Genomic DNA, 17444 nt, shown 5'->3' on the forward strand with positions numbered 1-17444 from the left:
GGGCCTGTTTCCTCTGCCTGGGGGTGTGAGAAAGGAGAAAGGCTGCTCGGGGGCAGGCCTGGCCTGCCTTCCCCTTCCCCTCCAGTGGGGCTTCTGAAGGTCAGGAGGGACTGAGGTCTGGACAGACCAGTGGCCTATGAGCCTGAGATGTGGGCCTGGCCCCGCCATGGCCCGGCTTCCAGACCGTGGACCCATCAAATCCCTAAATGGGCCCCGACGTTGCTCATCTGTAAAATGGACGCTAATCTTGATACCCGCCGCCTCTGGCAGGGACCGAGCCTGGGAACCGCAGAAACCAGACACGCTGTGCGCGGGTGACGTTAGCTCTTGCTGCCCAGGACGGCGGCGAGTGACAGAGATCAGCACGTGGGGTCGAAATGTCCCTGGTGGGGTGCCGGCGTGGCACGTGTGTTGGCGGCCCCTCCCGTGTCCCTGCCCTGCAGCTGCTGGGGGTTCCCTCCTGGGCCCTGGGCCCCGCCCCCCACGCAGTGGTTTGGGTGAGCAGACACTCTTCCCCCGAGGTGCTCCCCGGGGGTGCAGGGACAGGCACAGGGACAGGGGCATTGCCGACTTGCTCCCCATCACGCCGAATTGACCAGTGTTGAGCTGCCCGGGTGTGGCCTCCGTCCCAGGAGTTTCTAACCGCGAGGCCAGGGACTGAGCCTTCTGAAGGACCGTCCCCGTTACGGGACGGGAGCGGGGGAAGAAGGCGGTGTTGATGCTCTCTTGTCCAAGAGCACAGAGCAGGTCGGGGAGCCCAGAGTGGACGGGGGGACTCTTGGAGGCCACACGGTGGGAAGGGACAGGGGCTGGGATGTTGGGTCTCAGAGGTCACGGTTAGGAGCCCAGTCCCTGCTCCGCCCTGCTGAGTGACCTGCGATGGTCGTCCACACCCTTAGGATGGGCTTCCACATCCCCAGAAGGGACTTCCCAGCCCATAGGCTGACTACCTTCAGTGCGTGTCCCCGGCCATCCTGGGGTCCAGCCTTAGGATCCGAGGCTCTGAGCAGCTGGGGGGAGCCTCCGTGGGCGGGGAAAGGGCACGGCCGGCGGGGAGTTATGGTGCTGCTCCCCCAGGGTCCACGGGAGACAAGGTTCTCAGAGGTCGTGGGGCCCCGTCTGGGGAGAAGAGGCCTGACCCTCAGCAGGTGGCCGTGAGTCTGAGGCAGCCGAGCCTGTGGACGGAGGGGCCCGTCCCTGCCCCCTGCCTGTGTGTGAGAGCGGGCCCAGGGCTGGCAGAGCCTTAGGGGGACACGCTGGTGGAGTGTTGCCCTGTTGGGGTGGTTTGCCTTCTGTGGGGGGAGCAGGGCGGGTCTGGGTGCCCGGAGGGCCTGGGGTGCCGGCAATAGGGAAATGCCCGTGTTTGCACTGGGGTGTGGGGGTGGGCCCTTCCCACAAAGTGCTTTGTTCTTGTGCTCAGAGTCTTCGACCCCGGACGGTTGAAGTACAGAGAAAGTCAGAGAGGAAACATGACTCGTTCATGGTGTAAAGACAAAGGACAGGCCCAAAGCAGGGGGCCGGGAGGGGCATGTGCTTGGTACAGTGGTTTGTGCGACTTTGGGCCTGGCTATCGGCTGGCCCTGGGGAGCAGGGCTGCCTGGGGGGAGTGTGAACCTCTCTCAAATAAATACATAATATTTTTAAAAAAAGATTTCTTTGTCTTTAGTATACCTGTAGGGTTTTTGATTTGTTCTAATTACAGAAACATGCTCATGGTTAAAAAACAAATGTGATCACATAGCTTCTTAAACAAATGAATAATAAAAAACCAAAAAGTTTTGAAAAACAGGAGGTAAGGGGTCCCAGCAGTGTGGGCTGGGGAGCTGAGATCGCCACGCTGGTCGTGCCCACAGGACGGGGCGTCTCCCACACAGCGCCCCACCGAGGGGGGGTTCCTATGTTTATTCCACCAGCCTTCCCGAGGGTCACTGCAGGTGCCAGAGAGAAGAGGAAGCATCTGAATGGCTTATCTAGACCAGCCAGCTTGTCCTAGACAGTTAGCTCCGCCCTTGGGGTGGGAAGAGCCTAAGAGTGTTCTGAGCAGAAGCTCGCCTCTTCTCTTGCCTCTGCCTTCTGGATGTTTCCTCCACAGCCAACTCGGCCCAGACCAAGCCTGAAGGAGGCAGCCTGTGATGGGAGCCCGCTCAGAAGACCCCCACCTGTGCTGGGCCTCCCGGCTCCTGGGGTTCAGCAGCCTCGTCCTCAGTGAGTGGCCCGGGCTCCCCGGGTGGGAGGCCGGTGTGCGGGGCAGGGAGGCGGGGGTCCCGTGTGTCTGATGTCTGTGGGGAACAGCCCGAAATACCAACTGTGTGAGGAAGCACGAGGGGGGCATCTGGCTCTGAGCCGGGACCCGCCTGGCACAGGGGAGAGGCTGCCTCTGCAGCTGTGAGGGGAGCAGGGGGCCGACCCAGGGTCCCCGTCGGAGCTGGAGGACGCTGGTCCCGCTTCTGGGGGAGAGGAGGGCACGGACACAAGGGACCAGGAAGGGAGGGCGGCCTCCGGAATTTGAGGGTGTCTGCGCCCACTTGCTGGAAGGGTGTGGATGTCCGAGGGCACTGATAATCAGGGCCCCGGGACGGGGTGAACGGGGTGACGGGAAGGGAAGTAGCAGGTCCCCAAAAGGGAACTGAAAGAAAGACTGTCCTGATGAAACCCAGATAGTCCCGTTAGCACTTCCACCGAGACCATCTGCCTTCGTGAAACAGAGGAAATAAAAACAAAGGACAAGACCAAGGTCTCCAGAGCCATGGATTCCTGGGAATTTCATTTCCTGCCATGTTTTGCTTGAGTGCCCTGGCTTCTCTGGGGGAGGGGGATGCAGGGGTTCTAGGAAATTCCCGAACCTGGGGCATCTGTAAGCAGGGCGTTTCTCATTAGACATGAGGATTGTGGGGCCTGGGGGCTCAGTTGAGCGTCTGACTCTTGATTTTGGCTCAGGTCATGATCTCACGGTTCACGTGTTAGAGCCCCGCGTCGGGCTCTGTGCTTTGTCAGCCTGGAATTGTGTCTCCTTCCGTCTCTGTCCCTACTGCACTCATGCTCTGTGTCTCTCTCAAAATAAATCAATACATTTAAAAATTTATTTAAAAAAAAGTGAGCTTTGTAAGGCGTTGACATCTCTTTGATCTCCGTATTTTGGCCACAACAAATTGTAGGCTTTCTCTTTCTTTTAATTTTTATTAACTGGAAAAATATGTGAGATTACATAGAGCTTTCTCCATCAACATCTGGGTTGGAAGATTATGTAGGAAAGAGGAAAGAAAAATGGAGAAAGAAGGAGAAAGGAAGGAAGGGGGAAAAAGTAAAGTTTTGTGTTCATTGCTGAATATTAAATTTTATCTTCTTCAGGGCCTCCTGGGTGGCTCAGTCGGTTAAGCTTGGGACTTCAGCTCAGTCATGATGTCTCGGTTGGTGGGTTTGAGCCCCCCAGTCAGTCTCTGTGCTGACAGCTGGGAGCCTGGAGCCTCCTTGGGATTCTGTGCCTCCCTCTCTGTCTGCCCCTCCCCCGCTCTCTGTCTCTGTCTCTGGAAAATAAATCAATGTAAAAAAAAAAAAAACAATAAAATAAAATAAATGTTATCTTGTTAAATAAATCCTGGCTCTCTGGATCACAGCCACCTGTGTCCCTGGCCGTCTGTCTCTCTGTCCTTCTGTCCTTCCTCTCTGGGATTAGCACCTTCTGCTGATCTGAGAGCTCTCACTGCCTTCAACCGAGCTTGAGTCGGCTTCCAGCCTCCTGAAGCCCAGGCTCACCATCCAGCCTGGGGGGCAGGCCCTCCCCTGCAGCCTGAGGGCTGAGCCTCCTCCCTCCCTGGTTGCCTCCTTCCCAGCAGGTGCCCGAGGTCTTGCCCTGCCTCAGGCGGACAGGTACCTGGGTGCCCTTTCCCAGGAGAATAGCTGGGGAGTGAGAGCCCAGGACTGCTGGGAACCGCTGAGAGTGAGCCGCTTCGCAGGGCAGGGTAGGGCAGGGGGAGAGGTGCAGGCAGCTCCCTGCAGGGGAAGCCCTGGGCTGGGGGAGAGGGAAGCCGGCTCCATGGGCAGCAGCCCAGTGGAGAGAAAGGGGGAGATGCCCACACCATGTGGAGACACAGTATCCGGCCCTCCCTCGTCTCTAGGATGCTGCCCCCCCGCAGGTGTGCTCAGTTTCCTGCTGCGTGGACTTGACAGGGACCATGGAAACCAGCTGCCGTGGACACAGCCGGGAGCTTCATGGCTCTGAGCGGAGGCCCGGCGGGACTTTGGCTCCCGTGGCCGCCTGTGGGGCGGCACCATGGTGTCTGTTTCCCGGGAGCCCGTCCCTGATCCCGGGAGGAGACCCCGAGAGGGCAGCTGGTGGGGAGCACAGGGCTCCATCCGCAACCTGGGAAGTTCGGGGCGGACCCCAGTTGTGCTTGCCAGGAGCAAGCATCGTCCTGATGGGAACAGCTCACACCTAAGGGAAAGGTCTCGCCTTCTGACACCCTGGCAACGGTTCCCTGAGGGGAGCACGGTCTTTGTCTCTGCATCAGAGACTCAAGGAGAAGGCGGGGAGGTTACATGACTGCCCGAGGCCACAGGCTGCAGAGATCGGAGGACTCCCGCCCCCCGGACCCTCCCCCGGTCCTCACCGCCCTGCTGCAAGGGACCTCCTGGTCTGAGACCCAAGCAGAGTCCCTTCCGGTCACATTCACACACCAACACTGCAAAAGTTCTAGGAGGCATCCAGACCGAGTTCAGACCACACTTTTGCTGTGGGGCCGATGTTTTTCTGCAAGACGTAAAACCAATAAGCCTTACAAGTAACGGGTACATCCAGCTTCTTGAGGCTGAGAGCGGGGCCAGAGTCCACAGACAGAGGTGATGTGCGCGTTGGAGAAGAGTTACGTTATCTGTGTTAGAAAACAGGCTGATTCTCTTACGACAGGTGCGGCGGCTCCTGTAAAGTAATGGGACACAACATGGCCAAGGTCACAAGCAGATCCAAACCACAATGGGACACAGCAGCTGGCACGTGGGGACAGGGACCTGCCGTCCGGGCCGGGCAGCGTCAGGCGGGATGCAGCCGCCTGCTGTCGGATGAGGGAGTTAGTGAGGACATCGTTGCGTAGAAGGATCCGGAATCTTCTACAAGCAATACTGGCCTGAGCCCTTCTCTGGGTTCTCTGCTTCCTGGGAGAGCCAGGAACGATGTGAACACAGTGAGGGGGCAGGCCCCCCGTGAAGACAGACCTGGAGAGGGGTTTGGGGCCCTGGCAGGCAGCGGTCCCCCAGGCGGTCCTGCCCTGCTGCAGGGGACACATGGGCTTCCTTTCAGGACAAGGTCGTTCTTTGCCTGCCCCCTTCTTTCCCATCCCGGTCTCCAGAAGGACCCAGGGTATCAGGTGCCCTGGGCTGTGCCACATGGGGCATTTTGGGGTCCGGAGGGGCGGCCCGGAGGCCCTTGCCTTCTGGTCACGGCTCTGCAAGAGGTGACTGAGGAAGGACATTGAGGGTGTCTCGGGGACCGGCTGGGGAAGCGTGGTCTTCGTGGCAGGCACAGCAGAGCTCACCTACCCATCATATCTTCTCCCACATTTTCCAGTTCTGGGTAGGTAGCCAGGGCCCTGTGACTGGGTGGCCAAACCCATGAGCAGAGATCACGCCGCTTCTGGAGGGAGAGAAACCCCCACGGGCGATTCCCCTGTGTGCCTTCCCTGCTGTGGCCCCGAGGGGTGCAGCCACCACGGCGTGATGCCTCTACTTTGTGTAACAGGACCCCCCTCAGTCTCAGAATCTCCCCTTGTCTCAGCCCCTGAGCGACTGGAGTGCGGGTACCCGTAGCACAGCCTCCCTGAGCCTGACCTTGGGCCACTCCGCTCCAGAGCAAGTCACAGGGCGCGGCCCCCACTCCAGGGCCGGGGCTCCCACAGCGTGTGGGCAGCCACGGTGGAAGCTGCCTCCTACGCTGGGCAGTTGGCATCGGCCCAAATGTGCTCGGGGCTCTCGATCCGTGATGTCGTCACGTCCAGACTCTCAGAGTTAGGCGGCGAGGACACACTGCGGGACAGCAGGTCAGGACCGGGTTCAAGGGGACGCCCCACGAGGACCAGGACCCGATTCCAGCATGGCTCCAAATTCTTGCTCTGTCCCGCCTCTCGGAGTCAAGGGAGTCTACTGGGCGGATTTCATGAGCGCCATGGGTTCTGGGGTTTTCTCCTTATTGTCAATGACCAAACACTCACCGTGTCTGTTTCCAATGCCCTAGGCGCCTTCAGCATTCTGGTCAACGGTTCTGGAACTCTTGGATCTCAAGTGGAGGATTCTGGAAACCCGGTTTCTCTGATGGGAACTCAAGGAGGTTCTGTGTCATTTAATGTGACCCAAAGTCCAGAATTAGCTCCAGGAACCAAGCTGGAGAAGATTTCTTGGGCCATTAAAAACAAGTCTGACTACGTACTTCTCCTGCACGTGTCTCCTGGGGAAGATGTTCCAAAATGGGTCAACTTCCAGGACAAGTTCGAGAAGAGGGTCCATGTGCTCAACACCATGACCCTGAGGATTGACAACCTGACCCTTGAGGACAGTGGGCAGTACTGGGCTCGAGTCTCCTTAACACAAGGAAGAGAAAGGAACCGGTATTTCCACCTCACTGTCTACGGTAGGTGGTGGCTCCTCCCCCAATACATACTTACCCCTTCCTTTTGTCCCTGGGAGTGTCCTTGGCCCCCCTTGCAGGACCCCTTCCAGACCCCAGACTTGAGGCTCTGGCTTCTCCCTTGAAACTGGACGCAGTGTGTTCACCACAAGTCGAGGCAGAGCTGAGATCACGCCTGAGGCTTCACACAGTGGCTCCCGTCCTCATAGCCACTCGCTGTATATTTGGGTCAAGTCTGTCTTATCTGTAAAGTGGGGGGAGGATGCCATCCATCCTTGGAGGGAGGATGCCAGGGCGACTGTGAGATTCTGCCCAAGAGAGCAAGAGGCGTGATGCTCCCCACTCACATGACCCTGTGTCCTCTTGTCCCTCTTCCCCAGAGCCCATGCCCTGCCCCCAGATCCTGGCCAAGACTCCATCCGTCACACCAGACTGGTGCAGTGTCACCCTGGAGTGCCACGCCCCGGGAACCAGAGAGGACGTGAATGTGTCCTGGCAGAGCAAGGGCCTCCCCAGGGAGCTGGAGCAGAGAGGGGTCCCACGACCGGCCCCTAACCCCTGGACCGTGGCTCTGAAGCTGCCCCTGAGCCAGCCCAGCCCCAGCATCACCTGTGTGGTCAGCAACCCGGGGGACCGGAAAACTGCCACCAAGTACCTTGGGAAAGTCTGCGCCCACGGTGAGTGCATCCTGTCAGAGGGGAGGGGACTCCCGGGGCTCAGGTCCCCCTGGGTGAGGGTTCCGGGCTCTGTCCCCCATGTTTAGGTCACCTCCTGCCACCCGTCACCCGTCCAGGAGGCTGGCAGGCACATCCCGCTTGCTTCTGCCTTTCGGTGTCTCTCTGCTGCTCCTCTGCACCCCTCACCCTGCTGGTCCAGGCAGCCCCCTCGGGTACCTCACCCTGCCTCATCCTTCAGTCCTTGTGTGTCCCGGGAGGTTTCCAGCAAGCGAGGGGGGAGAGTCAGTGGTCGGTGCCACCGACCAGAGGGAGGCCGAGCCAGCCGCGGCCTGCAGGGTTCAGGCGTCGGGGCTCGTGTGCCCGTCTCCGGTCTCGGGGACACGCTTCCCGCCCAAGTGCTCGCCTGGATTCCCGGATGTGTCCTGGGCTCCCCAGGTTTCAGCCTCTGGCCAGGCTGCTCCTTCTTCCCCCAGACCTTCCAGTCCCGCGTCCTCCCCTTCCCCACTTACTCCCGTCCAGGGACCCCTTGCCTGCAGCTGCCCCACCGTGTGTGACCCCTGCCGGCCCACAGGAGGCCACGCTGGGGTCCCGAGCAGCAGGCACTGACCTCGAGCGGGGCTCCTCACTTCATTTGCTCAGGGCCCTGCAGGAGCCCCCGCTGAGCTGCCCTCACCCCTCACCTCCTCTCAGGAGCACAGGGCCCCCCCCCCCCCCCAGAGCTGATGCTGTGGCCAAGGGCACCAGAGGGAGGGGCCGCGGCTGCTTCTGCTTTGTCTTCCTGTCCCACCTCGGCCTCCCCACCTGACTTGCTCACCGTCAGTGTGTCCCCGAGTGAGCAGCGACCAGCTTGCCTGTGTGCCGCCTCGTCCCTCCACCCCATCGTCCCCCTGCTGCCTCAGCATCCCTGAGTCCCCGGGGAAGCTCGTCCCTCAGTGACCGCTACCCCTCTGGAGGAGCCTTCTCCCTCCCGCTCACCCTCCTCCCTCCGGCTCCTCCCTCAACTCAGTTTGGCCCTCCCCTCCTCCGGGAAGCCCTCCCTGGAGACCTGTGTACCGGCTGTGAACCTCTAGTGCACCGCCATGGCCCTGGCTGGCTGCCTTCGGCCTTTTCCCAGCCCTCCCCCCACGGCTGAGCCGTTCAACACATGGACCCTGTCCTGTCCCTCTCAGCCCCCTGGCCCCAAGCAGGGGCCCGGCGCTGGTTGAGCGACAGGACCTGCCGTGTTCCCCCCTCTCTAGCCGGGACGGGGTCCCTTCACACCTCTCCACGTGCCTGGCAACAGGCATGTGACGTTGTCTCTTGTCTCATCCTTCTTCACTGTCTGTGTGGGAGGCAAACAGGTCCACTTGGACAGGCCGGTGCTGGTTACTTGAGAGACATCCTGGGGGCTCTTGGCATCACGTTCCTGATCCTTGGAGCTGGACTGTACCTTCGGTGCTCACGTGGGAAGAAGCAGAGCTTGGAGCCTGGGAGAGGCAGGTGCACTTCTCCTACCGGGGCCATGTACCTCCCCCCGCCCCCTACTGACCCTCAGCTCTGTTCCCCCTGCATCTTGCTGCTAAGGGGTGTCCCTGCAGAAGGCTGGTGGGTGTGGGCGTGACCGAGGGGGTCATGGTGGGGGAGGGTACAGGTTTCCAAGGCTCGTTCAAGCTCCATCCGTGGGACTCTCCTGCAGGGTCGCAGGAAGAGCACAGGGCCTGTTTTGGTGACATCTGTTATTCAGGGAAAATGTCCCGAGACCACAGGAAGCAAGTGAGGCCTGGGTTCTCCCGTGTCCCGGTGTCTGGGTGTGAGTTTGTCAAACCCAGGGATCAGCAGTTTCTGGCCTCGTTGCCTCTGTATCCCTCTCCAGACAGGGCAGAATTAACACGGGGTCCGTGCAGTGCTGGGCGCTTTGGGGGGAGGTCAGGTGAGCGGCATGGCATCTGTGTGGGTCCCTCTGGGGCCCCTCTGTCCCTCAGCTGTGGCAGGAACCCTCTGTCTGCGTTCCAGGGTTCGGGGGAACCACATCTCGAACAGGAGACACCGCTCACGACAGTCTACAGTGAGGTCCGCCACCCAGGCCAGGGCTTGAGGGTGATTTAACTGGAAGAAGCAGGGAATCCAGCCTCCCCCCGACACCTCTGTTGTGCGCGCGATGCCTGCGGCCCTGGTCGTGCCCCCTCCCCCTCTGACTGCTCTCAGCAGGGACCGGATTCATCCAACCTCAGCGAATCTCTATGCGGACGCGTCGTGCAGAAGTTAAGCAGAAGACACCCATCGCGGCAGATCGAGGGGGACCTTCGTCGTTAAACGAGTCCAAAGCTGTGGTCCGGTTCCGCTCAGCCTCAGCCCCTTTGGCAACCGTCAACGGAGCCCACTCTCCCCACGTCTGTGCCCCGTCCGTCGTCCTGTCCGGACCCTCGGCCTCTGGGACCCATCGACACGAAGTCTCAACTTCCAGCCTCGACCGGTTCACCACCAGCCAATAGTCAGTATGTGCATGTTCCTTCTGTCTCTCTCCCCAAATACATATGCAAATAACCACTTTAAAAAAAAAAACAGATGAAATTTGTCTAAGACCTATTATGGCTCTGTAATTTCAGGTTTAATTTGAAAAAGTTTGTTTCCACTCTGACCCTTGTGACTCCGCCCACAGCAGGACCCCCAGCCCCTCCCTCTCCATCTCTTACTGCCTCCACCCCCCCATCCTCTGCTGGTCCCTGCAGAGCCCTCCTCTCTCCCCTGCCACCACCTCTCCCCTGGTGACTCTGGCTGAGTCCGAGGCCGGAGCCTGGCCGCGCCGAGCCTGCGTCTCAAGTCCTGAGCCGACACCCTCAGACGGCCGCCTGATGAACATGGGCTCTCGGAGGCACAGTCACCTGTGGGAAACCCGATTCCTGTCTCACGGGGACCCTCCGTTTCCCTGGCTCCTCCATGGGCTCTGATGACCTTTCCAGCTCCCGCAGGTCCCACCGTCCGCCCACTGGCTTCAGCAACACCTGGAGGTCCCCTTTGCTCCCTCGTTTGCTCCCCGCTGGCGTCCACACCACCGGCAGCCCGTGTGTCCCCGTATCTGCCCTGCTCTCTGGACGAGGTCCTCACTGAGCGCCCGCGTCCTACTCTGGCGCTCGGCCCCAGCTTCCTGCAGGTCCAGTACGCGGACCAGAACCCGGGTACCGCCTCGTCCCCGGGACCTACCTGTGGGGCCGGCCCGTGGGCGCCCCCTTCCCAGCATCGGGGGGCCTGGGGGGCTGACCTAGCAGCAGAATCCAGGCAGAGGAAGGAAGAATTTGAAGAGGAAAGACTGAGGACCCTGAGGGCACCCCATCCCCGGCTCTGGGACCTCAGGTCCAGGGACACTGGTTGTTCTGCACACAGGGCACAGTCAGCCTGAGAGATGCCTTATTCTTAGCCTCGGGCCAGCTAGTAAGACACACAAAACTTCAGATCTGCAGGGGAGGCCTCAAGGCCCAGAGAGCCAGGCCGGGTGGGGGCAGGAGAGAGAGGAGGCGCTGGGCTCATGGGTGGGAGAGACCCCGTGCTGGCCTCCGCCTGCATCGCCCTGTCCTGCCCGTCCCTGTCGTCAGCTGTCCAGCAGTGAGGTGGACGAGGTGTGGGCTGCCTCTGCTCTCCCAGCAGGTGTGTGCAGGCGGGTGTGGCCCGGACCTACAGCGTTGATCAGGGGGGTGTGGCAGGAGCAACCCCCGCCCCTCCACCCCGGAAACTCAGTGTGTCCACAGAGCAGGGCCGGAGGGGGGCGTCCTCCACACGACTCTCATCCAGGACACCCAGAAATGAGGGGCAGGAGAGGAGGGCACCTGGTAGCCAGCCCTGTCCTCTGGTGCCTCAGTTTCCCCTGCCTGGGCTATGGCCCTTGGAGAGGGACAACTTGTGAGTGGGGATGGGGCCATGGCACCTTTCCCAGTGTTTCTGGTAGGTTAAGGGTGGTCTGTCACCTTCACTCTTCCCTGCTGTCTACTCTGCCCTCGCCCCCAGCACCCACCCCCTGTTCCCCGGCTCCCAATGAGCTCCCGGGGACCCGCAGCGGCAAACACAAGAGGGACAGACAAGGGCCAGCCCCAGGGAGCGCGGGGGACAAGCTGACTGTGCCTCTTGCATCCGGCCCCCAGGAGTCTCCCTATGTCCTTATAAACTCCAAAGTCCCCGTCCCCAGACGTGAGCCCTTGCCCGCCTCTCTCCAGTTGGACCATCTCCGTAGGCAGCCGGAACAGGATGGCCGAGTTGGCCTGTTCTGGGGGTGCACACAAGGCGGGTCACAGAGCCTGTGGTCTGTCATCTGCGGCCCCTCCCACTCGGATCCCGACCTTCTTCCTGTGGGTCCTGGTGCGGGTGCCGGCACCTCTATAGAGCAGGTGGGGAGGAGAGAACCACGGAGCCACAGGGGGTCCTGGAGAAGGTGCAGAGCCCCCTGCACAGGGCCCTGCCCTCCGGGGACGCTCGAGGCCTGTGCCCCGCCCCACCCCCCCCCCACCCCATGAAGATGGCCGGGCTCAGCGGTGAGGCGAGATGTCCCCACTCTGTCTACTCCGTCTGCGGAACTGACCTGCTTCCCGAGGCCTGAACTGCTTTTGCCAGCCTGGGAGCTCCTCTGGGACGAGGACTCAGCTCCCTGTCTCTCCCTGCCCCTGTGCTGCACACAGTAGGCGCTCATGACCTGTGTGTGCAGGTGAACCCAAGGTGAAGGCTTCTTGGCAGGAAGTCTCCAGCGGCAGTTCGGTCCTCGGCCGCCAGGTGGCGGCGGTGGCCAGCGCTCAGGGCCTGGAGGGAGGCTGCTCAGGGCCACTGGGGGGTGGGGGTGGGGGGGGGGCAAGTGGTGCTGAGGGGGGTGGGGCGGCGGAACTTCTCCCTTGGAGCCCAGACCCACCCCAGGGCAGAAGGGAGAGATCAGCACCAGACACACTGGGAGGGGGGGCAGGTGGCAGGGGGGGCAGGTGGCAGGGGGGGCAGTGCAGACATAAATGTGCAGCCAGGAGTCAGGGATCAGGAGCCAAACCTGGAAGGTAGGAGCCCAGGTGAGCGGTGGGGGGCGTGGTCGTGAGGTAGGAGGGGTGCGGGGCCGGGTGGGGGGGGGGTGAAGGCGGGGATCTGAGGGCGGGGACTGTGAATCCGGAGGTGGAGGTGGGAGGGGGAATGGGGCTGGCAGGGGGGTGGGTGACCGCTGGGAAAGGGGGATCCCTGGAGTATCCTGGGTCTGAGGTCCGTGGTCCCGATCCAGGTTTCTGGGGTGAAACAGGCTGGAGGGCAGAGTGGGGTGCCTGCCCCATCCCCTGAGACAGACCCTGAGAGGTGAGGGCCGATCCCGGGGGAGGGAGATGGGACGCAGGGGATCCCTGAGGTCGCAGGTCATGGGGGTGATACCTGGTCCTGAGAGAAGGTTTGCTCCCTGGAGGAGGATTCGCTGAGAGTTCAGAGCCTGGAGCCTGCCTCGCATTCTGTGTCTCCCTCTCTCTCTCTTCTTTCCCCTGCTGGCGCACTCTCTGTCTCCAAACTAAACATACATTTAAATAATTCAAAGGGAAAGTCTAGGGGTGCCTGTCTGGCACAGTCTGTGAAGGGCGAGACTCTTCATCTGAGGGTGGTGAGATCGAGCCCCACGTTGGGAGCAGAGCCTACAAAAAAAAAGTAGTCTAAGGTTTGTTAGGTTCAATTAAACAAAATGAATGACACAGGAAATCAATTGTTCTGTGTTCTCTCTGGAAGGTGGCTCCCGATGACAAAGATCATGTTTTACACGTATGATTAAAAATCCTACTATTTCCGTAAGTTCGCCTTTGGGGCCTCTGGGTGTTTCAGTTGGTTAAGTTTCCGACACTTGATTTCCGCTCAGGCCATGATCTCACAGATCAGGGGTCGGAGCCCCGCATTGGTCTCTGTGAGGAGAGCCTGGAGGCTGCTTGGGCTCCTCTCTCTCTGTGTCTCTCTCTGTCTCTCTCTCCATGTCCCTCTGTCTCTCTGCTGGGTGCTCTCTGTCTCTGAAAATATTTAAATAGACTTAAAAAATTAATTTGCCTTTTCCAGAACCTCATGTAGCTGGAATCATACAGTGTGTAATCTCTTCAGATTGGCGTCTTGCGTGTGGTAACAGGCATTTACGTTCCCCGCAAGGCTTGTTGTGGTTTGATAGCTCGTTTCTTTTTAGTGCTGGGTGATGGCCCATTGTCTGGATTTAGCTGTTTATTTATTTATTCATCTGGCGCCAGACCTCTTGGTGCTTCCAGATCTTGGCAATGATGACCAAGTTGCTAAAAGCATCTACATGGAGGTTTTAGTCTGAACCAAGTTTTCAACTCCTGTGGGCAATTACCCAGGGTGAGGCGGCTGGGTTGTATGGTAGGAACATTCTAGGTTTGTAAGAAAGCACCAAGCCGTGTTCCAAGGCAGCTATACCATTTTGCTTTCCCAACAGCAGTGAGCGAGGGCTCCTGGTGCAGCACCCCCTTGCGGCACCGGGTGTAGACGGTGTGCAGACTGTGGTCATTCCAACAGGTGCAGTGGTATCTAATTGCCTCTATTTCATTTTTTCCCTGATGACATATGATGTGGGGCATCTCTCCTGTGCTTTTTGCCATCAGCGTGTCTTCTCTGGTGAGGTGTCTGTTAGTGCCTTGGGCCTCTTTTCATTGGGTTGTTTGTTTTCTTAATGTTGAGTCTGGAGAGTTCTTTATATATGTTGGCTAATACTTCTTTATCAGCTGTGTCTTCTGCAGATATTTTCTCCTTGTCTGTGGCTTGTCTTTTCCTTCCCGGGATTGCCTTTGCAGAGCAGAACTGTTTCATTTCACTGAATTCCTGTTTACGTTATCTTTCTTTCATGAATTGTGCCTTTTGTGTCTTTCTGAAACGTGTTCACCAGTCCCAAGAACATCTAGATTTTCCTATGTTGTCCTGTTGGAGTTTCCCAATTCTTCGTTTACATAGAGGTACTGATGCACTGAGTTAGTTTTTGGGCAGGGTGTGAGCTCTGTGTCTCGGTACTTTTTTTTGCACGTGGACGTCTGGTAGTTCCAGCACCATTTGTTGAAGAGACTGTCTTTCGTCCATGGTATTGCCTTTGCTCCGTGTCAAAGATCAGTTCACCGTCTATACGTGGGTCTATTTCTGAGCTCTCTATCCTGTTGCACGATCTGTTTGGTTCTTGTCACCAAATCCGTAGTGTCTTGATGGCTGTAAGTGTGTAGGAGGTCTTGAAGGAGGGGGTGTCAGTCTTCCACCTTGCGCTTCTGCAACATAGTGTGGCCTCCTCTGGGTCATTTTCTCTCCATGCAAACTGCGGAATCACGTGACCAATGTCTACAACATAACGTGCTGGGCTGCAGATTGTGGTTGACTGAATGTATAGATCAAGTTGGGAATTTGGATATCTAGACAATATGGAGCCTTCTTATCCATGAACATGGTCTATCTCCCCATGTACTTAGTTGTTCTCTGATTTTGTTTATGAGAGTCTTGTAGTTTTCCTCATAAAGATCCTTGCATATTTTGTGATATTTGTGCCTAAACAGTTCACTTTTGCGTTGTCAGTGTAAACGGTACCGTGCATTCAGTCTAAAATTCCATTTCTTCGTTCCTGGTGTGTAAGTGAGTCATTGAGCGTCGAGTAGAAAACTTGTGTTTCCTGGAACCGTGCTATCATCCGTCATCAGATGAAGAGTACTTCTCGTTGTGTCGATCCTTTTGGACGTTGTACATGGAAACCCACGTCACATGTGTGCAATGATGGTTTTATTTCTTTCTCCACAGTCAGTGTACCTTTTATTGCATTTTGTTGTCTTATTGTGTCATCTAGGACTTCACGTACAACCCTGAGAGAGGGTGTTGATAGGAGCCATCCTTCCTGGTTCCTGGCCTTACAGGAAGCATTTCCCGCCTGTAGGCATTAGGTATGATGGTAGCTGTGGTTTTTGTGGAAATGATCTGTATCAAGTTGAAGAAATTCTCCTCTGTTCCTAGTTTCCTGTGAGTTTATCATCATGAGTGGGTGTTGGGCTCAGTTTTTTTTGGAATCAGAATCAATAGAAAAAAGTAATTTTGTGGACTGATACCAGCTAGGCCGTTAACACTCATCTGCCCAGGTGGACCCCGTCTTCCTGCTTACTGGGACACAGAGTAAAGACCAAACCCTTGTACCGACACAATAGCATGCATACTTTCCAAGCTGCCGAGGTCAATTTAGAACAAACTAGTCTAAAGCAAAGGAGCCCGAGTCTCTTCTCTACCTATGGGAGGCAGAGCAGCTCCAGGAAAGACCAGGTCCCAGAATCAAGCCAACACGTAGGTTGCCACATGAGAAGCCGCAGGCTTTCTGGAGAACACACGGTCGCCCCACTGAAACACGTGGGTGGCTTGTCTGAAGAACGTTGGCGAGTTGGCTGGCGCTCAGTTGGTGCGACTGCGGAGCCCCAAGCCCCTTTGGGAAGACAGGCGGTTGTGTGCTCGTTCTCCATCGGGCTGTTGCTGCTGGCACACTGTTTCTGGTTGTCACCCGTGTCCGGAGGGGCAGGGGCTCTGGTCCCTGTCGAGGCCCCGACCGCTTCCATCACGGCCCCCGGCCCCCGTCCCCAGCAGCAGGCACGTGTCCAGGCTCAGGGAAGACTTCCTTCGTGAGCCCGAGCACCTGTTCCTACACCCACCCCGCACCTTGGCTCCCTCTGTGCCCTGTTTCTGGAAAGCGTGTCCCCTCCCTTCCCCTGTAGAGAGGAATGCGGGCAGGGTTCTGAGTCCTTGGGCTGAGGGTCATGATGTATGTTAGCTGCTCCCAGTCTGCTTCGAAAGTTTCAGGAGGTGGCCGAACGTGGGAGAAGCAAGCCCCATGGTGAGCAGGGCTGGAGGCCCTGGCCCACGTGTGACGCAGGCAGTGTAGGGGGGTGGCTGTGGTCAGCAGGGGCCTCTGTGAACCTCAGAGCCTGCAGAGTTGCAACCACAGGGCCTGTTTCCTCTGCCTGGGGGTGTGAGAAAGGAGAAAGGCTGCTCGGGGGCAGGCCTGGCCTGCCTTCCCCTTCCCCTCCAGTGGGGCTTCTGAAGGTCAGGAGGGACTGAGGTCTGGACAGACCAGTGGCCTATGAGCCTGAGATGTGGGCCTGGCCCCGCCATGGCCCGGCTTCCAGACCGTGGGCCCATCAAATACCCTAAATGGGCCCCGACGTTGCTCATCTGTAAAATGGACGCTAATCTTGATACCCGCCGCCTCTGGCAGGGACCGAGCCTGGGAACCGCAGAAACCAGACACGCTGTGCGCGGGTGACGTTAGCTCTTGCTGCCCAGGATGGCGGCGAGTGACAGAGATCAGCACGTGGGGTCGAAATGTCCCTGGTGGGGTGCCGGCGTGGCACGTGTGTTGGCGGCCCCTCCCGTGTCCCTGCCCTGCAGCTGCTGGGGGTTCCCTCCTGGGCCCTGGGCCCCGCCCCCCACGCAGTGGTTTGGGTGAGCAGACACTCTTCCCCCGAGGTGCTCCCCGGGGGTGCAGGGACAGGCACAGGGGCATTGCCGACTTGCTCCCCATCACGCCAAAGTGACCAGTGGTGAGCTGCCCGGGTGTGGCCTCCGTCCGAGGAGTTTCTAACCGCGAGGCCAGGGACTGAGCCTTCTGAAGGACCGTCCCCGTTACGGGACGGGAGTGGGGGAAGAAGGCGGTGTTGATGCTCTCTTGTCCAAGAGCACAGAGCAGGTCGGGGAGCCCAGAGTGGACGGGGGGACTCTTGGAGGCCACACGGTGGGAAGGGACAGGGTCTGGGATGTTGGGTCTCAGAGGTCACGGTTAGGAGTCCAGTCCCTGTCTGCCCTGCTGAGTGACCTGCGAAGGTCGTCCACATCCTTAGGATGGGCTTCCACATCCCCAGAAGGGACTTCCCAGCCCATAGGCTGACTACCTTCAGTGCATGTCCCCGGCCATCCTGGGGTCCAGCCTTAGGATCCGAGGCTCTGAGCAGCTGGGGGGGAGCCTCCGTGGGTGGGGAAAGGGCACGGCCTGGGGGGAGTTATGGTGCTGCTCCCCCAGGGTCCACAGAAGACAAGGTTCTCAGAGGTCGTGGGGCCCCGTCTGGGGAGAAGAGGCCTGACCCTCAGCAGGTGGCCGTGAGTCTGAGGCAGCCGAGCCTGTGGAGGGAGGAGCCCGTCCCTGCCCCCTGCCTGTGTGTGAGAGCGGGCCCAGGGCT

The 17444-nt window shown here is 59.0% G+C and overlaps 1 protein-coding gene across 2 annotated transcripts; it reads left to right on the plus strand.

Annotated features, from left to right (window-relative positions):
- The first annotated feature begins 1888 nt into the window (after window positions 1-1888).
- Window positions 1889-9858, plus strand: LOC109260405 (uncharacterized). 2 transcript variants are annotated; one of them, XM_053908872.1, is made up of 6 exons: window positions 1889-2205; window positions 6224-6616; window positions 6994-7290; window positions 8631-8769; window positions 8966-9042; window positions 9283-9393. In XM_053908872.1, exons 1-5 carry the CDS (start codon window positions 2133-2135, stop codon window positions 8997-8999), a joined length of 936 nt encoding a protein of 311 aa, XP_053764847.1. In that variant the 5' UTR covers window positions 1889-2132; the 3' UTR covers window positions 9000-9042; window positions 9283-9393. The 2 variants fall into 2 exon arrangements, with proteins under 2 accessions (XP_053764847.1, XP_019294127.2); XM_019438582.2 differs by having other exon boundaries at window positions 1897-2205; window positions 8631-8765; window positions 9283-9858.
- Window positions 9859-17444: the final 7586 nt, after the last annotated feature.

This window comes from Panthera pardus, unplaced genomic scaffold (assembly GCF_024362965.1).
Source record: "Panthera pardus isolate Hobbes unplaced genomic scaffold, ASM2436296v1 HiC_scaffold_21, whole genome shotgun sequence".
In the NCBI taxonomy this organism is placed as follows: Eukaryota; Metazoa; Chordata; class Mammalia; order Carnivora; family Felidae; genus Panthera; species Panthera pardus.

Excerpts from the sequence above, each read along its gene's own strand:
- LOC109260405 (XM_019438582.2), top strand. The coding sequence starts at position 2,133 with ATGGGAGCCCGCTCAGAAGACCCCCACCTGTGCTGGGCCTCCCGGCTC. Across the intron at positions 7,291-8,630 it reads TGGGAAAGTCTGCGCCCACG|GTCCACTTGGACAGGCCGGT; the intron begins GTGAGTGCATCC and ends GGAGGCAAACAG. Across the intron at positions 8,766-8,965 it reads GAGCTTGGAGCCTGGGAGAG|GGTCGCAGGAAGAGCACAGG; the intron begins GCAGGTGCACTT and ends ACTCTCCTGCAG.